We start from the raw sequence: 20,065 nt of genomic DNA, 5'->3' as shown, positions 1-20,065 counted from the left end.
ATTTCGTCACAATTTATTTGCTAGAATGTGCTCAGAATTAATTAATGCCATGCAAAGCTTTCTTAAGAGTTAGAGGTGTTGATAATGAGTATGGCTCTATTTCCAAAATAACCCATGTTTCCTATTTTTTTTTTTTTTTTTTTTTTTTTTTTTTTTTAAATTTGCTTATATATATAATTTAATAAATATTTTGCATAATTCTGTGGCTAACAGATATTAGTCACTATTTATTAGAACAGGTTCAAATTCTAGATTTGAAAAAAAATGTAATTATATAATTGATGTAAATTAGGCAGCAAAAAGCTCACAAGGAAACTTAATTTAACCCCACAGTTTGTAATATTTGAGGTATATATATCATGTCGAAATCAAAATATAAAGAAACAAAGTTAATTATAAGAATTTTAATTAAGGAGATTATTAAGGTGGTCCAAAAAAGAAAAGAAAAAGAAAAGGACATTATTAAGGATATATTTTATTTTCCACTAGCTAGACAACTCATGTTTACTCAACTTTACATACTAAAAAATGAACCATCAACTAATTAAAACAATACATTAATGAAGTATCCAAAAACAAGTTCTAAAGATGAAACGTTAATTCGAAGCTATTTATTGCTGGAAACTATAAAATGAATATATCATAAATTTTTTAGAATAGGGTGTATGTAATATCTATATATATATGGAAGGTCAAGATATAAATGTCCGATTCAACCAAATTAATAAGGTAATTTTATGGGTCTGCCACGTCATCCTTCATTATTTGATTAGTTTTTCCAATGTTTAATTAAGAGGATGAAGACCTCTAATTTTTTTCACACCTTTCCAACCATTATGACTTTTAAATATCCTTCACTGGATTTACAAAAATGATAAATAAATCATAATTAAACTTAATTATTCTGTAGAGATACAATATGATAAACATGGAAACAAATAAATTTAATTAGTTCATTAGAAAAGTCTTTGTTACCTTTAGCATAAGATGTTAAATTTTGTTTTATGACAAAAATTTCACTAAAAAGTCTTTCGATGTTGGATCAGCAACGCTAATCAATAGTTTCCAAGAGATAGCTCAATCGGCTGAGACCACGACTAATGAAGTGAAGGTCACTAGTTCGAATTCCCTCCCCATCTTGTGCGGATATGTCAAAAGAAAAAAAAAAAAAAAAAAAAAAGCAACTTGAATCAATTTGGGATCAAATATTCTAAATTTTCAATATTAATTAGTAGAGTTCTTCAGATTCTAAATATTTTAAAACAATTGTTTCAGATTTATCTCCTTGGTATTTATTATCTTTATTACATTTTATATCAGAGTTGATGTGCTTTCAAATTACCTTTTACTCCTTATGTTTTAAAGCCTTAATATTTTCATTTTCTTTTAAAAGAAACAAATTATGTCTCCAAGGAGTAACTTAATCGGCTGAAGACCACGCCTCATGAGACGGAAGTTACTAGTTTGAATCCACCTCTCCCTCTTATAAGAAACAAATTACTATATATATATTATTTTTTTTCCTCTCGTCCTTCTCTTATACCAAACAACGGAAAGTGGAAATCTATTTTTTTCACCACCTACTTTTCCTTCTGTCTTACGAAACACTTGTGAATTGTGATGGAAAGGAAAAGTATCTTTCTTTTCTAATCTCCTTTCCTAAATTCTGTCGTTATTTTTCGTTTGTTCTTTTCCGTCTCTCTTAAGAAACACTTTGATGGAAAAGAAATGATCGTTCTTTCCTTTCCTAAATCTTGTCTTTACTTTTACTTTCTTCTTTTCCTCCCTGTGGCTTTTCCACCCACTCTTCAAACATGCATCTTGGGAGAGTTCAGCAAACTAAAAATATGAAAGAGTAATGATACTCTTCCCGCCCATATATCGTAGCAAATTCACATGAGTCGTAGCAAATTCAAATGAGTTGATGTGACATGCTTTAAGTGGTTTCTTATGTCAGCCATTAAAAATAAAAAATCAAAAGAAAAGCCACTTAAAACACGTTTCATATGCCTGTGTGATAATGAGTGTGAAAAGCAATGTTATTGAATAACAAAACAAGATGTGGTACAAATACTAATTTTATGTATATGGAAAAGAGATTAATGAGTACGGCAGTTTGCTTTTATTTTGCATACAGTTTAGATAGAGGTCATTTGGCTTTGCAATTTCACAAGTTAAAAGTACAATTATAAACAAAGGGTTAAATACCAAATACTCCCCTAGGGTTTGGTAACTTTATTTTTACCCCCTTGGGGTTTCATTTTTATCACAGGACCCCTCTGAGGTTTTGATAAAGGACCAAGTTAGTCCATTTGTTAGTTGACCGTTAGGACTAACACGTGGACCAATCAGATGTTGATATGTGGCACCTATTTAATTTTTTTTTAATTAAAAAAAAAAGAAAGAAAAAAAAGAAAAGAAAAGAAAAACAATTGAGCCACCCCCAAATGGCTAAGGGGGTGGCCAATTGTTTTTCTTTTTTCTTTTTTTTTTTTAAAAAAATTAAATAGGTGCCACGTGTCAATATCGAATTGGTCCACATATCAGTCCTAATGGTCAACTAACGGATGGACTAACTTGGTCCTTTATCAAAACCCCAGGAAGGGTCCTGTGATAAAAATGAAACCCCAAGAGGATAAAAATAAAGTTACCAAACCCCAGGAAGGCATTTGGTATTTAACCCTTAAACAAAATCACATAAATTACCATTTCATAATGCGTTTTTTAAAAATTATAGCCGGCCGTGTAGCTAATAAAAAAGGGCATCATAAGTGAACTCCATTGAGACCTCTCTCAATCGCTGCAATTTGGACAACCAAATGAAGGAGATCTCGCTCGATATAACTTGTCCCAAGATGGATGTAAAAGTAGGACATTATGCAAGAAAGATTGAGGCGCAATAGGCATTTATTCCAACAAAATATGTATTATAGTGATGTGAACCGTTACACATACTTCTCTTCTACAAATTTACCATTGAATATGTGGAACTCACATAGTTCAACATATTTAATGGTGGACTTACCCGTCTCTTGTCCGGAGATGGACAAGAGAGGGGCATAATATAGAAAACAAACATTTCTCTATTTCTCTATATTGATAGTATGAAAATAATGGTAGTACAGCTCAGTAGTAAGAATAGCCAGGAAGCGTTCATCCAACAAAATTTCCCGGACATATTTGTTCTATAAACACTCGATGCTTTATAAACACTCACCGCCAGATCTAAGAATAGCCTCACAAGAGCCAAAACTGCAAATATTAAACATACCAAAAATACTATGACACCCTTATTCTCCATAGACCTCTGATTCTCATGGATCTTATCAACCTGAGATCTGCAAATGAATGGCATTTATCAGGGCTTGCAAAAACAAACTGGATAAAACCAAAATCAATTTTTGGGTTAACGTTGCTAAGCAATTGGGGGGGAAGCATATGAGCAAGAAATGAATTCTACCTGAGAACAGCATTGTCCCGGAGTAAATTATCCAACTGCCTGGAAACATCGGATCGCCAAGAAATAAGATCGTCGACATCGTTAGCCTGCAATGAAATAAACCATTACAAAATTAATCGCAAGTATAATGGTAATACTAGCACTGATCATGATATTTTATAAGAACAACACAAAACAATGATAATATCAATAAGCAAGATTCAGAAAGATAAGAATTTCACATACAATGACCTCCTGACTGTCCAGAAGATTCCTTGCGTCTTCTCTGATCTTCTCTAAAATTATATCTTTGTCTCCTATATCTTTGTTGATTTCTTTGAAAATATTTCCATAGCTGGAAATCAATTCCTCCAAATATCGCTCTAAAACAGATAAATTTAAATCCAGTGACCGTACTTTCTGCATCAATATCTTGAGAACAGTGTCCCCAGGCATCCTGCCAAGTTGTGGGTAACGCATTTCCTCAACTGGATCAGGCACCCTAGTTTCTATAATATCTTGATCAGGATTCACACCTTCAGTGGGCTCTGGCTGGGTGGGTATTTCCTTTTGGTCACCAGTTACTTCCTCAGGAACATACACTTTTTTATCTTGAGCAGATATCAAATCTTCCAGCATTCGTTCAACAGCATCTACACCATAAACTTCAACAAAACTCAGTGTACAATAGAATTCCGAACCATAATGGCTCAGAAGATTCAACTTTAGGTATCTTGCCCATTTTGGCTCCTGAAGAACAAACCTCTGAGCATGCTTCACATTTGGAGCAGTGAAATTCCCGAGCTTGACCCATTCATCTGTTGGATAAACCAAACTGCCAAGCAGCTCAAAATCTTTTAAATTAGAAGAGTGGTGCTCAAAGTTAGCTATTTCGATTGTATCTACTAAGGTTTCTTCTGAAAGCTCTATAATAGCAAATTTCTCTTCTGCAGAACATGGATTTCGAAGATACTTGTCCTTATCTCTACCTAAGATATTAGAGGCACCCTTGGCTTCCTTGTTAAAAGCCAAAACCTTTGCTCCCTTGGATGCTGAAGCATAATTGTGCTCAGCACCTCCAGGCTCCACTCTGTGTATCACGCTTCCAGCCTGACCAGTTCCAGGTTTACTTATGGAACTGAAGGCTCTGCTCTTGAACTCATCAAGACCAAGTGGAACACTATGAGACAGATGATCGGTCTTTGGATCATCATTTTCAGATTTCAGAGTTGAACTGGAGTTCTCCACCTCAGGTTGCTCTCGAACAGTTGAGAGATCATCCCTTCTCCCTTCAACTGAGACATCGTTTGTACTTCCTTCACCACAAACTAATTTACTACCACAACCTCTGGTTTCAGCACCATTTGTGCACGAAGCCTCAGGAGAACAAAAAGAATCAGTTTCTTTCAGTTGATGATTTTCTACTCTATCTGAGTGTTCATTACGTCCTGCCTTAGCTTCATCCCAAGTGGATATGCCAACCGGAAGTACTGCAGATTCACCTAAGTCCAAAAAAATGAATAAAGAGTAGCTAATCAGAACAAGTTATTAATACAGCACAAACCAAAAACAAAATGCATTGTGGAAAACAAGACTAAAGATGAGTGCATCCTTATATATATATATATATTTTGATAAGTATATATATAGCAATTACAAATATTCACCTAATATGCTGTTCATGGTGTTAGATTTTCTGTTCACTTTAACTTGGATAGTATAATTCAGAAATAATTTGTTCGTGTCCTCCCCAAACTGCCCCATATGCTTAGTGCATCAAAACCCCATCTTATTTGTACCCATAGGAAACAACATAACAGTTCCTACACCACGACTACATAAATCCCAAGAAGTGGGTTAAAGGCTGCAATGTGACAATCAAGCCAATGCTTCATGGGAAAGCAATCAAGGGGAGGCTACTCAGTACAAATGATGGATCTTGGAAATGTATAGAGCCACAAAGGAAATGTGTAGATTGCCAACTACAATAAATACACTTATGCTAAGCATAGGCTTGCCAACATAACCAGAAAGCAGAAAGACGAACCACTGAAACACCTCTCATATTACCTCTAATATGAGATCTCACATAACAATTATTCATTGCAAGAATGTAAAACAGCTCGGCATCCTACAGATTCTTTAGAGCTCACAACAGCAATTTATCAGAAGATTCAGTAATAGTGTATAAGGAAAACTTAGTTTAAAGAGCTTACCTCTATAACCATGGCCAAAACTGATCCATAAGCTAAAAAGGAAGACAAGTCCCCACAGAACAAAAACCAAGGAAAGAGAAACCTTGTAGAAGCAATTTCTTCTCCCAGTTATACCCTTCTCCAAAGCTGTTCTTTGCAGAAGAGCTCGGCGTGATCTCTGCATCGCTCATCAATCTGATCCAAAGCTGACGGCTGAACAACTAAAGAAAACAGGAAATACCCTGCACCACACAATACAGAAACCTTCTCTTACTCCTACATTCACAAATCATTTTTTTATATAATTAAAACAATAAATCAAAAAATACATAAATAATCTAATTTGCTTGTAAATGAAGATCGGATCCAAGTCCAATGGCTCAAATTCCCAAGGGTACCTTTGAATTAACAAAAAGAGCATTTTGCTTGTAGCTTCAGCTTAAATAACTTAAACGATTCAAACACACACAATTATCTTCATCTTTTTTGGATCAATCCCACTTCCACATATTGAACAATACGATGATGATCATTCTTCTACAGTATACCATACTAAATATTTCTAAAATCAAGACTCTTTGTGTAAGAAAATCGACCCCCATATACTCATTGACACTTAGAGAATTGTAATGGGTATTCTTAAATAATTACTCCATCGTAGCAGTCAAGCAAAATCACCCTTAGTTCATAAGAAATACTGTGTCAACGAAACCGATGGTGAAATCTGAAAAAGACAACACCTAACAAGTTTCCTTAACTGAATTCAAGCGCAAGTCACAAAGACTTAAATTCCATTCTTTTCAAACCATGTTTGGTTACAGAGAAAACCCAAAGAGAAGAAAAAGTAGTACAAAATATAATTCAAAAATTTCGAATGTAACATATCATCCTCCCACATAATACCAATTAGAAGAAGAAAAAAAATCCACCCAATTAGTAACTTAATTGAGTTTATCATTTCATGATTCTGAAAAAACACGAGAAAACGACACCAACAATCTTATAACTTTCTCTTCCATTCCTCGACTTTCTGACCTTCCAAACAAAAAATAAGATATAAAACCATTCAAACATGCAAACATATACAGGAATAGCATAACACAAACCTCGAAAGAGAGAAATCAAAGAGAACGGAGATCTCACTGGGTGATTAACAAAAAGCTACAGTTCAAGCTAGAGTATATAAATCAAACTACTTTTAGATCTAATACAATAATTTTTTAATCCAAAAAATGCAAACCAGAATGATTAGATTAAATTAGAAGTAGATAGATACGCGCACAGAGATTCAAATTGGAAATCACCTGGGTATTCTTACCTTTTTTTTCTTTTTCTCTCGGGATTGGCAACAAACAACAACTACAATATCAATATTTTATTGGAGAATGTTGGAGATCAGAGTGAGGGAAATCGGAGTCATCATGGAAACGGCGTAGACTAACGCGAATCTTCTCGGCGTTGCCGTGTGGTTTGGGCGTCCTTGCCGTTTTCATATGCTTTCTTGTCGCTTCGTTCTTCAGTAACGGCCCTATTGCCTTCCACCCAGCGTCTCATATTAATACTCTGTCTTTGTTTCGAAGCCTTTCTAAAGGCCTTCTAAGGATTTGTTTGAGTAATTTTAAAACAGTTAAAATGTTTGAAAGAATTACAGTTTTATTTTTAAAATTATGCATTTTTTAAAATATTTCCTTATTTGTGTTTTTAAATTATAGTTTTTTTTTTTAAAACACTCTCAAATATTTTTATCTACCAAGTCACAATGCAAAACCCACTCTAATACTATTTACTCTTATTATTATTATTATTATTATTATTATTATCCCTTTGGGATGGAATTGAGATGTTCTTTGTCTATCTTTAAGATAGCAGGTAAATCGGCTCGGGGCTATGCCATATAAAGTAGATGTCACTAGTTCGAATTCTCTATTTCTTTTTTGTGTGGACATGTCAAAAAAAAAAAGATCGCAGATATATGGAGTTTAGGAATCATGTATATGATTAGTGAGGCTTTTCATGTTTTGGGGCGAGGGATTTCATGGAAATTGGTGTTTTTGATATGCAAATTGAAAACAAACTCTAATGGATTTGTTCTTGTTTATGTTTTCATTACAAATTTAAAATTAAGTTATCGTGTTTTTATAATTAATGAAATTCACACTTAAAAAATAATAATATATTAGTTGAATTTGGAAAACGAAATCCAAAAGAGGTGCATGAATTTTCTAGATTTAAAATTCAGATTTGAGTTGAATCTACTTCCAAACAAGGATGTTTGGGGGTATTAATAAAAGAAAGGACTTTAGAATGAGCATTATTTTTATGCTGGCCAAGAGAGAACATTTGATTTCTTACTAAGACAATTTGCTGGGTGTTTTTGGCATGCAACCTGTCCTTGCCAACTACACTCTCTTTAGTCTTAAACTAATTCTTCACTTTCTTTATTTATTTATTTTTATTTTTATATGTCTGCATAAGAGAGGAAGATGAATTCGAACTAGTAACTTCCGCTTCATTAGGCGTCATTCCAGCCGATTGAGCTAATCTCGGAGACAATTATTCGCCTTTTTAGTTAAAACAAAATCTAATATATCAAATTTTTATTATTTGAAATATTAAAAAAAAAATGGCGCTGGATTTAAGCTATGAAGTTTCCATTTGCCGACTTGTTCAATTATTTTAGTTAAAAAAGGGACCCATACATGTCTAAAGCAAACAAGAGCTAATAGCTGTCAATTGCTTGCAGCCTTGAACCGGACAAATAAAGAAATGCCACGGACAGGTGGTGACGTCCTAATGAGGCATCCCATTGGTCGCTTGCATCATGCCGTTTTTTAGGGGGGGGAGGGGGGGTCTGACCTGGAATCGCGTTATTCGATTTCGAGTGGGTGCACGTCAGCGACAAAAGGGAAAGGGGGGGGGGGGGGGGGGGGGGGGGGGGAAATTTTGATTTGAGGGCTATTTTTGGTATCAAGGACTGCTGAGTGCGGGCCCACATTCAAACGATAAGATGTGGGGCGCAACTCAAGAAGCGCCACAACCTCATTTTAATGGGCCAATTCCGGCCCCATCATATTTCTTTTAACAGAAAAAATATGGATCCGGAGCCCATAATATATGATCGCAATACAGTATTAAGTGCTCTTATTCTTAAGGTCATTGCTATTGCATGATCACAATACAATATCACATTATATTGGGCAGCTGATCAGAGAAAGACGGACAGCCAGAACTTTATGTGACAACTGACAAGCCATTGAGCGATGAACTATCTAGTGGTCCTTCGACAACATTAAAAGATTCGATGACTCTATCAAGTGTTCCAAATCAGCTATACCGCCAATAATTGCCATACAAAGACGACGATTGTGATTGTCTATGATTTTATAAGAACGAGTGGCATGAAAAGGATAAGGCTTCACAAGGACTGGGGAATGGGGATCAATATTGATTGGGATGTCTAAATCCAAAAGCCCAGTAATGCCTATTCAAGGTTTGTTTGGGAGTGTATTTGAGGAGCCTAAAAGTGTGTTTAACATTTAAAAAGTCGATTTGAAAAAAAAAAGAAAAAAATATTTGTTTGGTAAAAAAAAATAAAAAACATTTTTAAGGGTTTAAAAAGTATTCATTTGCCTTTGACTTAAAATTTTTATTTTTCAAACATAATTTCAAGCATGTTGTCACTTGGAGAAAAGCTCAACATTATTGGTTAATCAAACATGATCATCTCTCTCTTTTTTTTATTTTTTTCGATAGATGGGTTTGGCCCACTAAAAGCCCATTCAATCACCCAAGTCCACCAGCTTTAAAATGGCCTAATACCCTCAACTCAATAAAAATATCGACCCAATATCAAAGCCTATCAATAAAGAGAGATCCAAAATGAATAATCACATCCTTAACTAGCCAGGCCCATTTTCTCTTTTACTCTTTTTTCTTAGCGTCAAAGCTTACCCAAAACATTATACAAGTCATGCTTTACAACTTGGGAGTATTATAATTATAGTTTTATTTATTTATTTATTTGAAGTAGTGATTTCCGCTTTATGAGGCGTGGTTCTAAGCTGATTAAAATACCTATTGGGGACAAGTATTATAATTATAAATCTATTAGAATATAATTTAGTCAATTAAAATTTCAATCATATTCAAACTTTTGGACCAATGATGATTTTTCATCCTATTACTATTAGGATGGGGAATCAAATAGGATGGTCCAATAGGATGATTTTTTCTCCTATTGGACCCAAATGAGAGTTTTCATCAACTGGTTGTTGCCTTTTGTTTTAAATTTTATTGTAATTGTCTTCAAAGAGTAGTTCAATTGGTTGAGGACTACGCTCATGAAGGAGAGGTTATTAATTCGAATCTCCTTCCCTCGTTTTCCTCCCTTTGCATAGACATGTCAAAAAGTAAAATAAAAATGTAATGTAACTCTCTCTCCCTCTATTAGTAGCTATTTTCATTCTATTAGCCGGGGTGGAACTAGAACATTTAACTTAGGGGGCAAATTTTTATTTTTTATTTTTTATTTTTATTTTTAAAAAAGTCGGGAGAGGGCAAAAATTAATTTTTAAAGTTATATATATATATATATATATATATATATATTTAAAAAAAATTTATTTTTTTGGGACTACTCAAGCCTTAATTAAAGTGGTTCCGCCGTTGCCTATTAGACTAGACAAATTTAAATATAAGGAAAGGGGCGATTTTTCATCCTAGTAGAAGCTCCCCCCCTCACCAATGAGGGCTGCAGCTCCCTAATAGAGGGAGTGGCTGACCACATTTTTTTAAAAAAATTTATTTAGAGTATATTTATAATTTAAAGTAAAATTGTCATGTAGAGATTTATATATAGTTAGCACATGATGTCAAACATGAGTCACATGGTATCGATTTATTGGTTTGACATGGCACATTGAGTTGATAAAATGATCTGTTTGAAACTAAAAGTAAATCTTAAAGACATAATTATTAAATTAAAAATTCAATGAATAAATTAAAATCGCGGGAAAACTTATAAATTATATATATAGGAGTTTTCCCTTAAATATTCGAATCCTTACTCTTGATTCACACTTGAGGCTTTTCATCTATAAGCAAGGGTCGTTACCCTTTTTCAATTTGTGTTTTTATTAACATCCTACGTAATTGGCCAATGGCCATTGACAAACCCACTCACTAACCCTACCTTTGAGGGCCCCTATTGGCTTCATTTTCTATAGGGGCTAATATCGAATTGGTAACAAGTGGGTCCAGAATGTCAAAGAAAGACTAGCCGAGAAGAATTAAGATTCTCTTCATTTTATTTGAATAGAAGAATATCCAGTTAGTTATAGTGGAGATGTATTTTTGTCATTTTAAAAAGTGAAAAGACAAAAATACTTCTCCACTACAACTAAATGAATATTCTCCAGTTCATTTTGAGGATTCTATTTCCGCTTGAGAAGGAACATTATAATCATGCACGCATGGGTAAAACTTTGTGTTGTTCCTTTTTGCTTGCACCCTCTAGCTCACCACCATACACTAGCACTTTTTTTAAAATAAAAAAAAAAAAAAAAAATTTAAAATTTTTTTAAAAATTTTAAATTTTTTTATGTAAAAAATAATTCATGTCACATTGATTAAAGGTATTGTGTCATTATCGTGAATTATTTTATTTTATTTTTTTCTTGTTTTATTATCTGAATTATAAAACTTTTAATGTCAAGATCCAATGACACAGTACAATAATTATCATTGTCATGACATTACAATAATTATCAATTTCATTTGAATATTCCGCCCCATTTCAGCTAATATTCCTATATATACCATTTTTTATACTTCAAGAACCTACTACGAACACCATAGTTTATGTACTGTTCTTTTTGTCATTTGATTATTTTATCACTTCAAAAGAGGTATAAATATGGGTAAAATGCAGTTTACCCCCTTGAAGTTTCATGAGTTTTTCAATTTTAACTCAAAAGTTCAAAAATTAGCAATCTACTCCCCTAAAGTTTAAAAAATTGACAATTTAAACCTTCCGTTACTAATTTCCGTTAAATTGGATGAAATTTTTTTTAAAAAAGCATGAGGGCAATGATGTAATTTCATAGATTTCCGTCCATTTAGTCAGAAAAATTAAACGGAGGGTTTAAATTGCTAATTTTTTAAACTTCAATGGAGTAGATTGTCAATTTTTAAACTTTGAGGTTAAAATTGAAAAACTCTTAAAACTTTAGGGGGGTAAACTGCATTTTTCCCTATAAATATTATGAGGTGAATTTGTTATGTACAAATTGACAACTTGCGACGGTTTGTTTTATTTTGGAGTGCTAGGTGTTGAAATGAATTGGTTTATCTTTTGATCATGTGATTATATATTAAATTGTCAGATGATCCAGTGATGACTTTGAGAATATATAAGAATTAATTTCCTCTGCAAGTATTTGTGAAATTATTGTAAGTACATGTATTTGTGACCGAAAGAAAGAAGGTAGTCATGACAAACAACGCACGTATGCAGCATGCATGTCATCCATGAGGCCACTACGTACGATTATTCATTTACAAACAACTGAAGAACTACAATTAGGGAAAAGAAAAAAAAAAAAAAAAAAAAACACCAACAACTACGAACGATAAGTTCTTTAATTATTCATATACAAACAACTGACAACTACGTACGTACGTACTATCTACTTGACTCTTGGGATAACCTGAGCTCGCACTGGATTCTTCATAACAACCAAAAACTCTTCCTTCTCCGACAGATCAACACCATCCACCGCTTTCCACTCAAAATTCCAAACCAAATTTGGAACAAAGTACTCAAGAATAAGGGATCCATATTTGTAACCGGGACACATCCTCCTCCCAGCACCAAAGGGCAACATCTTAAACGACGACACGTCACCCACTTCTTCTCCACTGTCATCACTACTACTAGACCTACTCATCATCCTTTCAGGCTTAAACTCCATAGGATTCTCCCACACCGTTGGATCGCGCCCTATTATTGCTGTCCCGATGAGCACCGTTGTATTTTTGGGGATAGTGTAGCCGCATAACTCCATATCTTTTGTGTTTGTGTGTGGAACTAAGGAGGTGTTTGGAGGGTGAATTCTGAGACATTCGAGGATCACCGCTTTCAAATACGGAATCCTCTGCAAATCCTCCTCCTTAACCTCCTCCGCTCCTTGTTCCACAACTCGGCTGATTTCACCAAAAAGCTTGGCTTGAATACGCGGGTGCTTCACCAAATACGCCATGACCCAGTGGAACATCGTTGCGGTTGTGTCGGCGCCTGCGTTGATAAACTCAGAGCTCAAGCTAAGTACATCGGCCTCCTCAAGCTTGCCGGCGCCCTCAGAAATTTCCAAATCTAGTAAGGTGTCTGTGTATGTAACCAACTCCAATTCTTTGGCGCCCTTCTCTTGCTTCAACTTCTGGCAGGCTCTAATATGAGGCATCAGGATGTCGTATTGACGCCTTAAAAATTGAGTGTACCTTTGCCAGCGCTTTCTATAGACATGCTTCCCTAGTCTCGGCCAGGAAGCAAACACGCTGAACTCGGCATAGCTGACAAGAAATGTATATTGTATGTGTTCGACTTCGCGAATTGCATCCTCGCCGATGTCGCCATATGTCATTAGAATGAACAAGGAAAACACGGCGCGGTGGAGATGCTCAAAGAGTCGTATGGCGTCGCCCTCTTGTTTGGAACACTGGTTGAAGCTGTTAACCAATGTTTCCATGGATCGGTTGCGGGCGAAGGAGTAGGATTTCAAGCTCGAAGGGTGGAGAACTTCGGACATGAGATTACGACGAAGGACACGCCAAGTAAGGCCATAGGGGGATCCCCCAATATCTTTGCGCTTGTTGCTGAGAATGTAGCTGACGGGGACGACTGGTGGGCGATTTGCAAAGATGGCGCTGTTTTTAACAAGGGCTTGGTGGGCGATGGGGTAGGAGGTTATGAAAACGAGGGGTTTGGAGCCGACGAGGAGTGTCATGATGGGGCCATACTTTTGGGAGAGGTTAGAGAGGAGGGATCGAAGTTCAATTGTTGATTTGGGAAGTAAATGGAGGTGTCCTATTATGGGAAGAGAAGGGGGTCCTGGTGGAAATTCATTCTTTTTTGTGGTTTTGGAGGAGAAGAGAAGAGTGAAGAGGGTTTTTATGGAAAAGCATGCAGAGAGAGATAGGAGGATGATGAGCCAGAACTCCATGGATCTAGCTAGCTAGCTAGCTCGAAGTATTAATATTATGGTGAATTACAATGTGTTAGCTTGAAGATGGATGCATATGCCGCCTGGCCTCATTTATATGCAACAAACCAACAACCATGGCAAACTCTGTAAGACCATGATCACCATGAAGAAGTGATCAGCCTGCTGGCACCTCTACGCTCTCTCTTTGGAATTGTACGTCTATATATCCTCCGCATGAAGTGTGTGCGAGGGATTTGGCTTCTATTCGGCGGTCAAACTACCGCATACAGCTGGAAGGAATAATTGTGGACTCGCCCACTAATAATTACAAATATTAAAACTTTAAAAAATTTTAAAAAATTAAAAACAATAAAATATTAAAAAACTAAAAATATTAATTTTTTTTTTTTTTAAAAAAAAGAAAAAAACAAAAAGGAGCCACCTCGCATGGCCGGTTTTTGGGGTGGCCGGACCACCCCAAGGGCCATGGGGTGGTGCGGCCACCCCACCGGTGTAGTTGGCGCCGAGCCCCTCGCTCTCCCAAATAGCTTGAACTGCCTCGGAGCACCTCTTCGCCTCGCTCACTCCATTCACGCCCAAAACGCCCTTCGACAAGCTCTTGACCCAGGGGTTCGACGCCGAGCAGATATGGCAGCAAATGGACCCCCAAGCGCATCCCCCTCTGCCAACTATCCGCTGCGAGGTGAAACAGTTCGAGAAGAACCCAGGAGAGATCTCGAAGCTCAAGAAGGTTCTAGAGGTTGAGAAGAAGGAATCAATTATCAAAGGGTAGGAGGAGTGTGGTGGGAGGAGTGTTGTGGAAGAGGAAAGTGAGGATTTTGATGAGGAATTTGATGGGTCTGATGAAGAATTGGATGAGGAGGAGGAAGAGGGGGAGAGAGAGAGTGAGGGTGAAGCGGAGGACGAGGAAGGTGGACCCTTGGCGGCCACCCCATTTTGGTTCCCGCCACCCCTTTATTTATTTTTGTTTTTTCTATTTTTTTTTTAATATTTTCTTGTTTTTAGTTTTTTAAATTTTTCTAAAGTTTTAATACTTTTAATTATTAGAGGGCGCGACCCACAATTATTCCTTCATGTAGTTCAAAACTGCACCATTTGTACCGCATAGAAGCCAAATCCGGTTATGGCCGGCCACCCACCCCATTTTGACCAAGGATGGTTGGAACCACCATTTTGTTTATATATATAATTTTTTAATATTTTCTTGTTTTCAGTTTTTTTAAAATTTCTAAAATTTTAATATTTGTAATTATTAGTGGGCGGGGCCCACAAATTTTCCTTCCAGCTGTAATTCAAAACTGCACCGTAATTACCACAACTAACTACCGCCTAGAAGCCAAATCCGTGTGTGAGGCCTCCCTTATTAGAGTCTTCTCCGCCTCTTGTCTAAGTCCGCGTAATGTACGTCTCATATTCTGGTGCCGTTACATCCAAAAAAAAAAAAAAAAATTAGAGAGAACTTTTTTCCAAATAAGTTTAGAAGAAATATCTTTCAACCTATTTAAAATAGTGTCATATGTCAATAAACATTATAAGGCACATTAAATTCTTAACGTCATTAATAGCAGTTTACTAACTTAGAGTCTGTTTAGAATTGCGTTTGAGAAATAGAGCTTTTAAGTCAAAAAGAGCTTTTGGGCAAAAGCTTCATTTTTAAGTTTTTGTCAAAAGTGATTTTTAGCTATTTTTAGGCTTTTTGGACTCTTAAAAGCGCTGTTAATTTTTTTATCAAACGAGTATTTTTTTCTTCAAACGGGCTTTTGAGTATTAAAAGCACTTTTAGGTCCTTTAAACGCAATCCCAAACAGGCCCTTAGACATAATTGAATGATAGAAATTTCCTCCAAACCGGTATGGAGGAAATATCATTCAACCCATGTAAAATAATGCCAAGTGTTTATAAACGTTTAAAAGACATATTAAATTTAGTCTAAATTAGTAAACTGCTATTAATGGGAACATGATCTTCTCCAGTCTATTTTGGACTGGAGAATATCTAGCTAATGGTCAGGATCTCTCTAGAGAGATCATAAGGCCATAAATGGAACACATGTCCCATTAATAAAAAAATAAAATATATATTTTAAAAATAATAAAAAAAGAAAATAATAAAAAATTTAAAAAATCTAAGGGGTGGCCTGCCACCCTAGTTGGGGGTCACCCCCAAGGATCAATCAAAAAAATAAAAATAAAAAATTGATTTGGCTCTTGGGGGTGGCCGGCCACCCCTTAGTTATTTTTTTAAAATTTTTTAGGATTAAATACCTAATACCCCATGAGGTTTCAAAACTTTATTTTTTCTTCCTTAGGGTTTGATTTTTATCACAAGAGGTCCTTATGATTTTGATAAATGATCAAATTAGTCATTCCGTCCGCTGACCGTTAGTTGACTTAACGGACTGACACATGGACCAATTAAAAGTTGACATTTGGTATAAGTGGCCACATCATCAGTGATGAATTTTTTTTTTTTTTTTTAAAAAAAATAAAAAATATATTCTTTTCATAAAAAGATAAAAGAAAAAAATCCTTGACCATTTGGGGGTGGCTATGGCCATGGGGGTGGCCTGGCCACCCCCATTTGGCCGAATGGGGGTGGCCTTAGCTCCATGAGGGTGGTTTCGGCCACCCACATCCGGCCAAATGGGGGTGGCCTGGGCCAAAGGAAGGATTTTTTTTTCTTTTGGGAAAAAAAAAAATTTTAATTTCTTAATTTTTTTTATTAAAAAAAAATTAGTTAGTGATGACGTGATTACTTATGCCAAATGTCAACTTTTAATTGGTCAATGTGTCAGTTTGTTAAGTCAACTAATGGTCAACAAACAGAATGACTAATTTGGTCATTTATCAAAACCACAAGGACCTCCTGTGATAAAAATCAAACTCTAGTGAAGAAAAAATAAAGTTTTGAAACCCAAGGGGTATAGGTATTTAACCAAATTTTTTATTATTATTATTTTTAATTATTTTTAAAAATATATATTGTTTTATTATTATTTTTTGTTAATAAACATGTGTCTCATTTATGACCTTATGATCTCTTTAGAGAGACCCTGATCATTAGTTGAATATTCTTCAGTCCAAGAGGATCTTGGACTGGAGAGGATCTTGTTCCCTGTTAATGAGGTTAAAAATTTAATGTGTCTTTTAAATATTTATAGACACATGGCACTATTTTAGATGTGTTGAAAAATATTTTCTTCATACTGATTTGGAAGAAATTTCTATAAAAATAAAATAAAAATAAAATAATGCCCTACATCTTCAGAAGCATGATGCGGATCTATTCAACAACTCTACAACGTTGTACTACTGAAGACGTTCATAAGCACGATTTGAAGACGTTCATGAGCAGGGACAAGTCTTATGGGTAGGGCCAAACCAAAACAGATTTTTATTTATTTTTTGGTTCTCACGATTTTTATTTTATTTTTTTATGAATTAAAGACTACCCCAGACTATAAATATCAACTAAAAATTAAAAAAAATATTGCAGTCTACAATCAAATAGCTATAGTTACAACTAAATAACAATAATTTCTTATACAATACTAAAATACCAATAAAAAGAACAAACTCCACGTACAAACTTTTCAGGATTACTTTTTATTTTATTTTATTTTATTCAAAAAAGTTATTTATTGTTTGTGGACAAGACTTTGAGCATGTTTGTAAAGAATTGACAACCTTTTTCCTATAGAATCAGTTTTATGAGATGAGTTAAGCCATAAATTTCTTCAAATTCACCTTTATGTCTTATCAATCTATTCTTTTTTTCTCATTTCTATTCGACTAACTTGTTTGCTTGTGGTAGCTGACATTGGTAGTGACTACAAAATTTTTATACAATTAGGGCTTCTAGGTTTGAATGGGTAAGGATCAATATTTATTGGGTCTGGACTACAAAATTTTTATACAATTAAAACTTCTAGGTTTGAATGGGTAAGAGTCAAAAGATTTATTGAGTGGGCCAAAATAATTAGTGAATACGGCCAAAATTTTTATTGGGTAAAGTCAACAAAGTTTGTTGGTAGGGGCCAATAAGCTAGGCTTATACCGGCCCTTCTTCCTCCGTCATTGTTCATAAGCAAAGAAAAAATGGTAGATTGAAATTAATTTCAGCCCTTTAGAACTTTGTTATGATACTTGTGTCTTACATGGGTTAAGTCTAATCTTAACCATGTGTATATAAACTTTTAGGCACTCGCCACTTGTAACCCAGTTTTTAAAGGTATGTTTTACCCAATGTTTGTATCATTAGGTTTTAGAACCAAATAACATGTCACATGTTCAAGTCACGGAGGAGGTGACTTAGGGGTTAGATTAAAATACCGATAGGTGAGTGAAGTTGCCAAAAGAGAAAATGTTACCATCGGGTTAGTGTCAATATAGTGGGCCACTGTGTGTATCGGCTGTAGAAGCATGATGGTATGTTATGATCCTTATGTCTCGATCACATGGGTTAAATCTAATATTAACTATATGTATATAAGTTTTTGAGTACTTTCCCTTTGCAAGCTAGTTTTTAAGGGTGAGTTATAACTTAGACCCAATGTTTATATCAAACTTCAAAACTTATTGGTTGGTTCTAGAGACATGCATGCCTAGTGCCTAAAGTCATAATACAAAATAAATCATTAAATTTCCAAAAAAATTGTATGCTTTTAGCATTGAGTAAGTGAATTATAAAGATGCTTATAAGTGCTAAGTTTTCTATTGACTTATTAATAAATGAGATTGAGCTTTTTGTGAAAAGTTCTAATTACAACTTGAAAAATTATTTTGAAGTGATAACATAATTAAATGCTATTGACTATTTTACAATATATGTTAAATTATTATTTATCCTAAAAATTAAATCACTAATTATATATGTTTGAATTTGCATAATTGATCTCAATTATTAGCCTTACTAGCTCTACATTAATTGCTTCAATGTCACGTCCGTTTCCTTCCCATCAAGGGATAGAGGAGTAGCCATCTCGATTATTATGGTGTATAAAGGCGCTCATTTTTTTTTTTTTTTTTTTTTTTTAACAAACCAACTTCCATTCAAAGAGAGAGGTTACAGAGGACAGAAAATAAAGAAATGCAAGTTTACTAGCACCCCAACCGAACAAATCTCAAAAACAGGAATGAGATCATAAAAGAAAAAAAAGAGATGCGAATGCAGCCCAAGAAAACCCTTGTCGTGGCGTATACTGGTGATGGATACTACCATAGGGAGTACGAATACCCCTATCAAACATCTAAACAGACTTCCTGAAAAACCATGGAGATTTAGATGAAAAGTAACTGTGGAAAAAAGGTTTCCAAAAAGAAACCAAAGAGAAAAGAAAAAAAGATCAACTCCAAAGAGTCCCATCTAGTTCGGGTTAACCAATAAGCAATACAACAACAAAAAGTTATATAAAATAACAGCATAAACTCAAAAAACAGCGGCTGCTCCAGAGGAGGTCGTCGGTGGTGAACTGCACGGCGCATGGGACCCACGCGCCGGCGAGTAAGATCCACACGCAGGAATGTGTGGTCCACGCGCCGGCGCGTCAATGTCGGAACAGGGCATCGAACACAGCGCTAGGCAACTGGATCGTCGGGGATGCTGGTGGAGGAGTGCGTTTCGGCCAAGGGCTGATGGGGAGGAGTAGATCGAGCTTTGAAAAAGGTCGATTTTCATGACTCCATAGATCTGGTTGGCGAAACGTTGAAGGAGACGATCCACGATGGGGGAGAAGTGGCCGTAAAGGGAAGGAAGGTGTAGCTTTTGTTTAGTGAAGGTCAGGATGAATTTAGAGCAAGCTCTAGAGAAATAAGAGTTCACTTCTGAAGAGAGAAACCCAGCAAAAAGAAAAGCATAAAACTAAATAAAAGGAAAAGAGGAGGAGGAGGTGGTTCACCTCCTCCTCTAGCACTAGCAAATGGTTTTATATAGATGCTCTTTTTTTTTTTTAGCTGTTTATAGAGGCTGCTTTTCGCCTTGTTGAAAACAAAGCTCGTCACAAAAAAAAAAAAGAAACTTTAGCGACGACTTAATTTTCAACATGCTGTCCCCAAGGGGTAGCTCAATCGGCTGTTGAACCACGCTTCATAAAGCGGAGGTTGGTCACTAGTTCGAATCTTCCTTCTCCTTCCCTTGTGTGGACATGTCAAAAAAAAAAAAAAAAAAAAATCATCATGCCAATGAAAATGAATATAAAAAACGAGTAATGC

The 20,065-nt window shown here is 35.3% G+C and overlaps 2 protein-coding genes across 3 annotated transcripts; both read right to left on the bottom strand.

Moving 5' to 3' along the window:
• Window positions 1-2,906: 2,906 nt before the first annotated feature.
• On the bottom strand, window positions 2,907-7,193 carry LOC132182606 (Galactose-binding protein). 2 transcript variants are annotated; one of them, XM_059595903.2, is made up of 5 exons: window positions 6,953-7,193; window positions 5,656-5,876; window positions 3,686-4,941; window positions 3,461-3,546; window positions 2,907-3,338 (listed from the first exon to the last, which is right to left on the bottom strand). In XM_059595903.2, exons 2-5 carry the CDS (start codon window positions 5,816-5,818, stop codon window positions 3,092-3,094), a joined length of 1,752 nt encoding a protein of 583 aa, XP_059451886.2. In that variant the 5' UTR covers window positions 5,819-5,876; window positions 6,953-7,193; the 3' UTR covers window positions 2,907-3,091. The 2 variants fall into 2 exon arrangements, with proteins under 2 accessions (XP_059451886.2, XP_059451884.2); XM_059595901.2 differs by lacking the exon at window positions 6,953-7,193 and having other exon boundaries at window positions 5,656-6,018.
• A 5,071-nt stretch (window positions 7,194-12,264) lies between these two features.
• Window positions 12,265-14,045, bottom strand: LOC132181391 (cytochrome P450 89A2). Its single transcript, XM_059594593.2, has one exon. The coding sequence runs from the start codon at window positions 13,851-13,853 to the stop codon at window positions 12,321-12,323; it is 1,533 nt and encodes a 510-aa protein (XP_059450576.2). The 5' UTR covers window positions 13,854-14,045; the 3' UTR covers window positions 12,265-12,320.
• Between the last annotated feature and the right edge of the window lie 6,020 nt (window positions 14,046-20,065).

Source organism: Corylus avellana, chromosome 5 (genome assembly GCF_965113065.1).
Source record: "Corylus avellana chromosome 5, dhCorAvel1.hap1.2, whole genome shotgun sequence".
Taxonomy (NCBI): domain Eukaryota; kingdom Viridiplantae; phylum Streptophyta; class Magnoliopsida; order Fagales; family Betulaceae; genus Corylus; species Corylus avellana.
This window is presented reverse-complemented; position numbering and strand designations above follow the sequence as displayed.

Excerpts from the sequence above, each read along its gene's own strand:
- LOC132181391 (XM_059594593.2), bottom strand. The coding sequence starts at position 13,853 with ATGGAGTTCTGGCTCATCATCCTCCTATCTCTCTCTGCATGCTTTTCC.
- LOC132182606 (XM_059595903.2), bottom strand. The coding sequence starts at position 5,818 with ATGCAGAGATCACGCCGAGCTCTTCTGCAAAGAACAGCTTTGGAGAAG. Across the intron at positions 3,547-3,685 it reads TGGACAGTCAGGAGGTCATT|GCTAACGATGTCGACGATCT; the intron begins GTATGTGAAATT and ends ATTTCATTGCAG. Across the intron at positions 3,339-3,460 it reads CGGGACAATGCTGTTCTCAG|ATCTCAGGTTGATAAGATCC; the intron begins GTAGAATTCATT and ends ATTCATTTGCAG.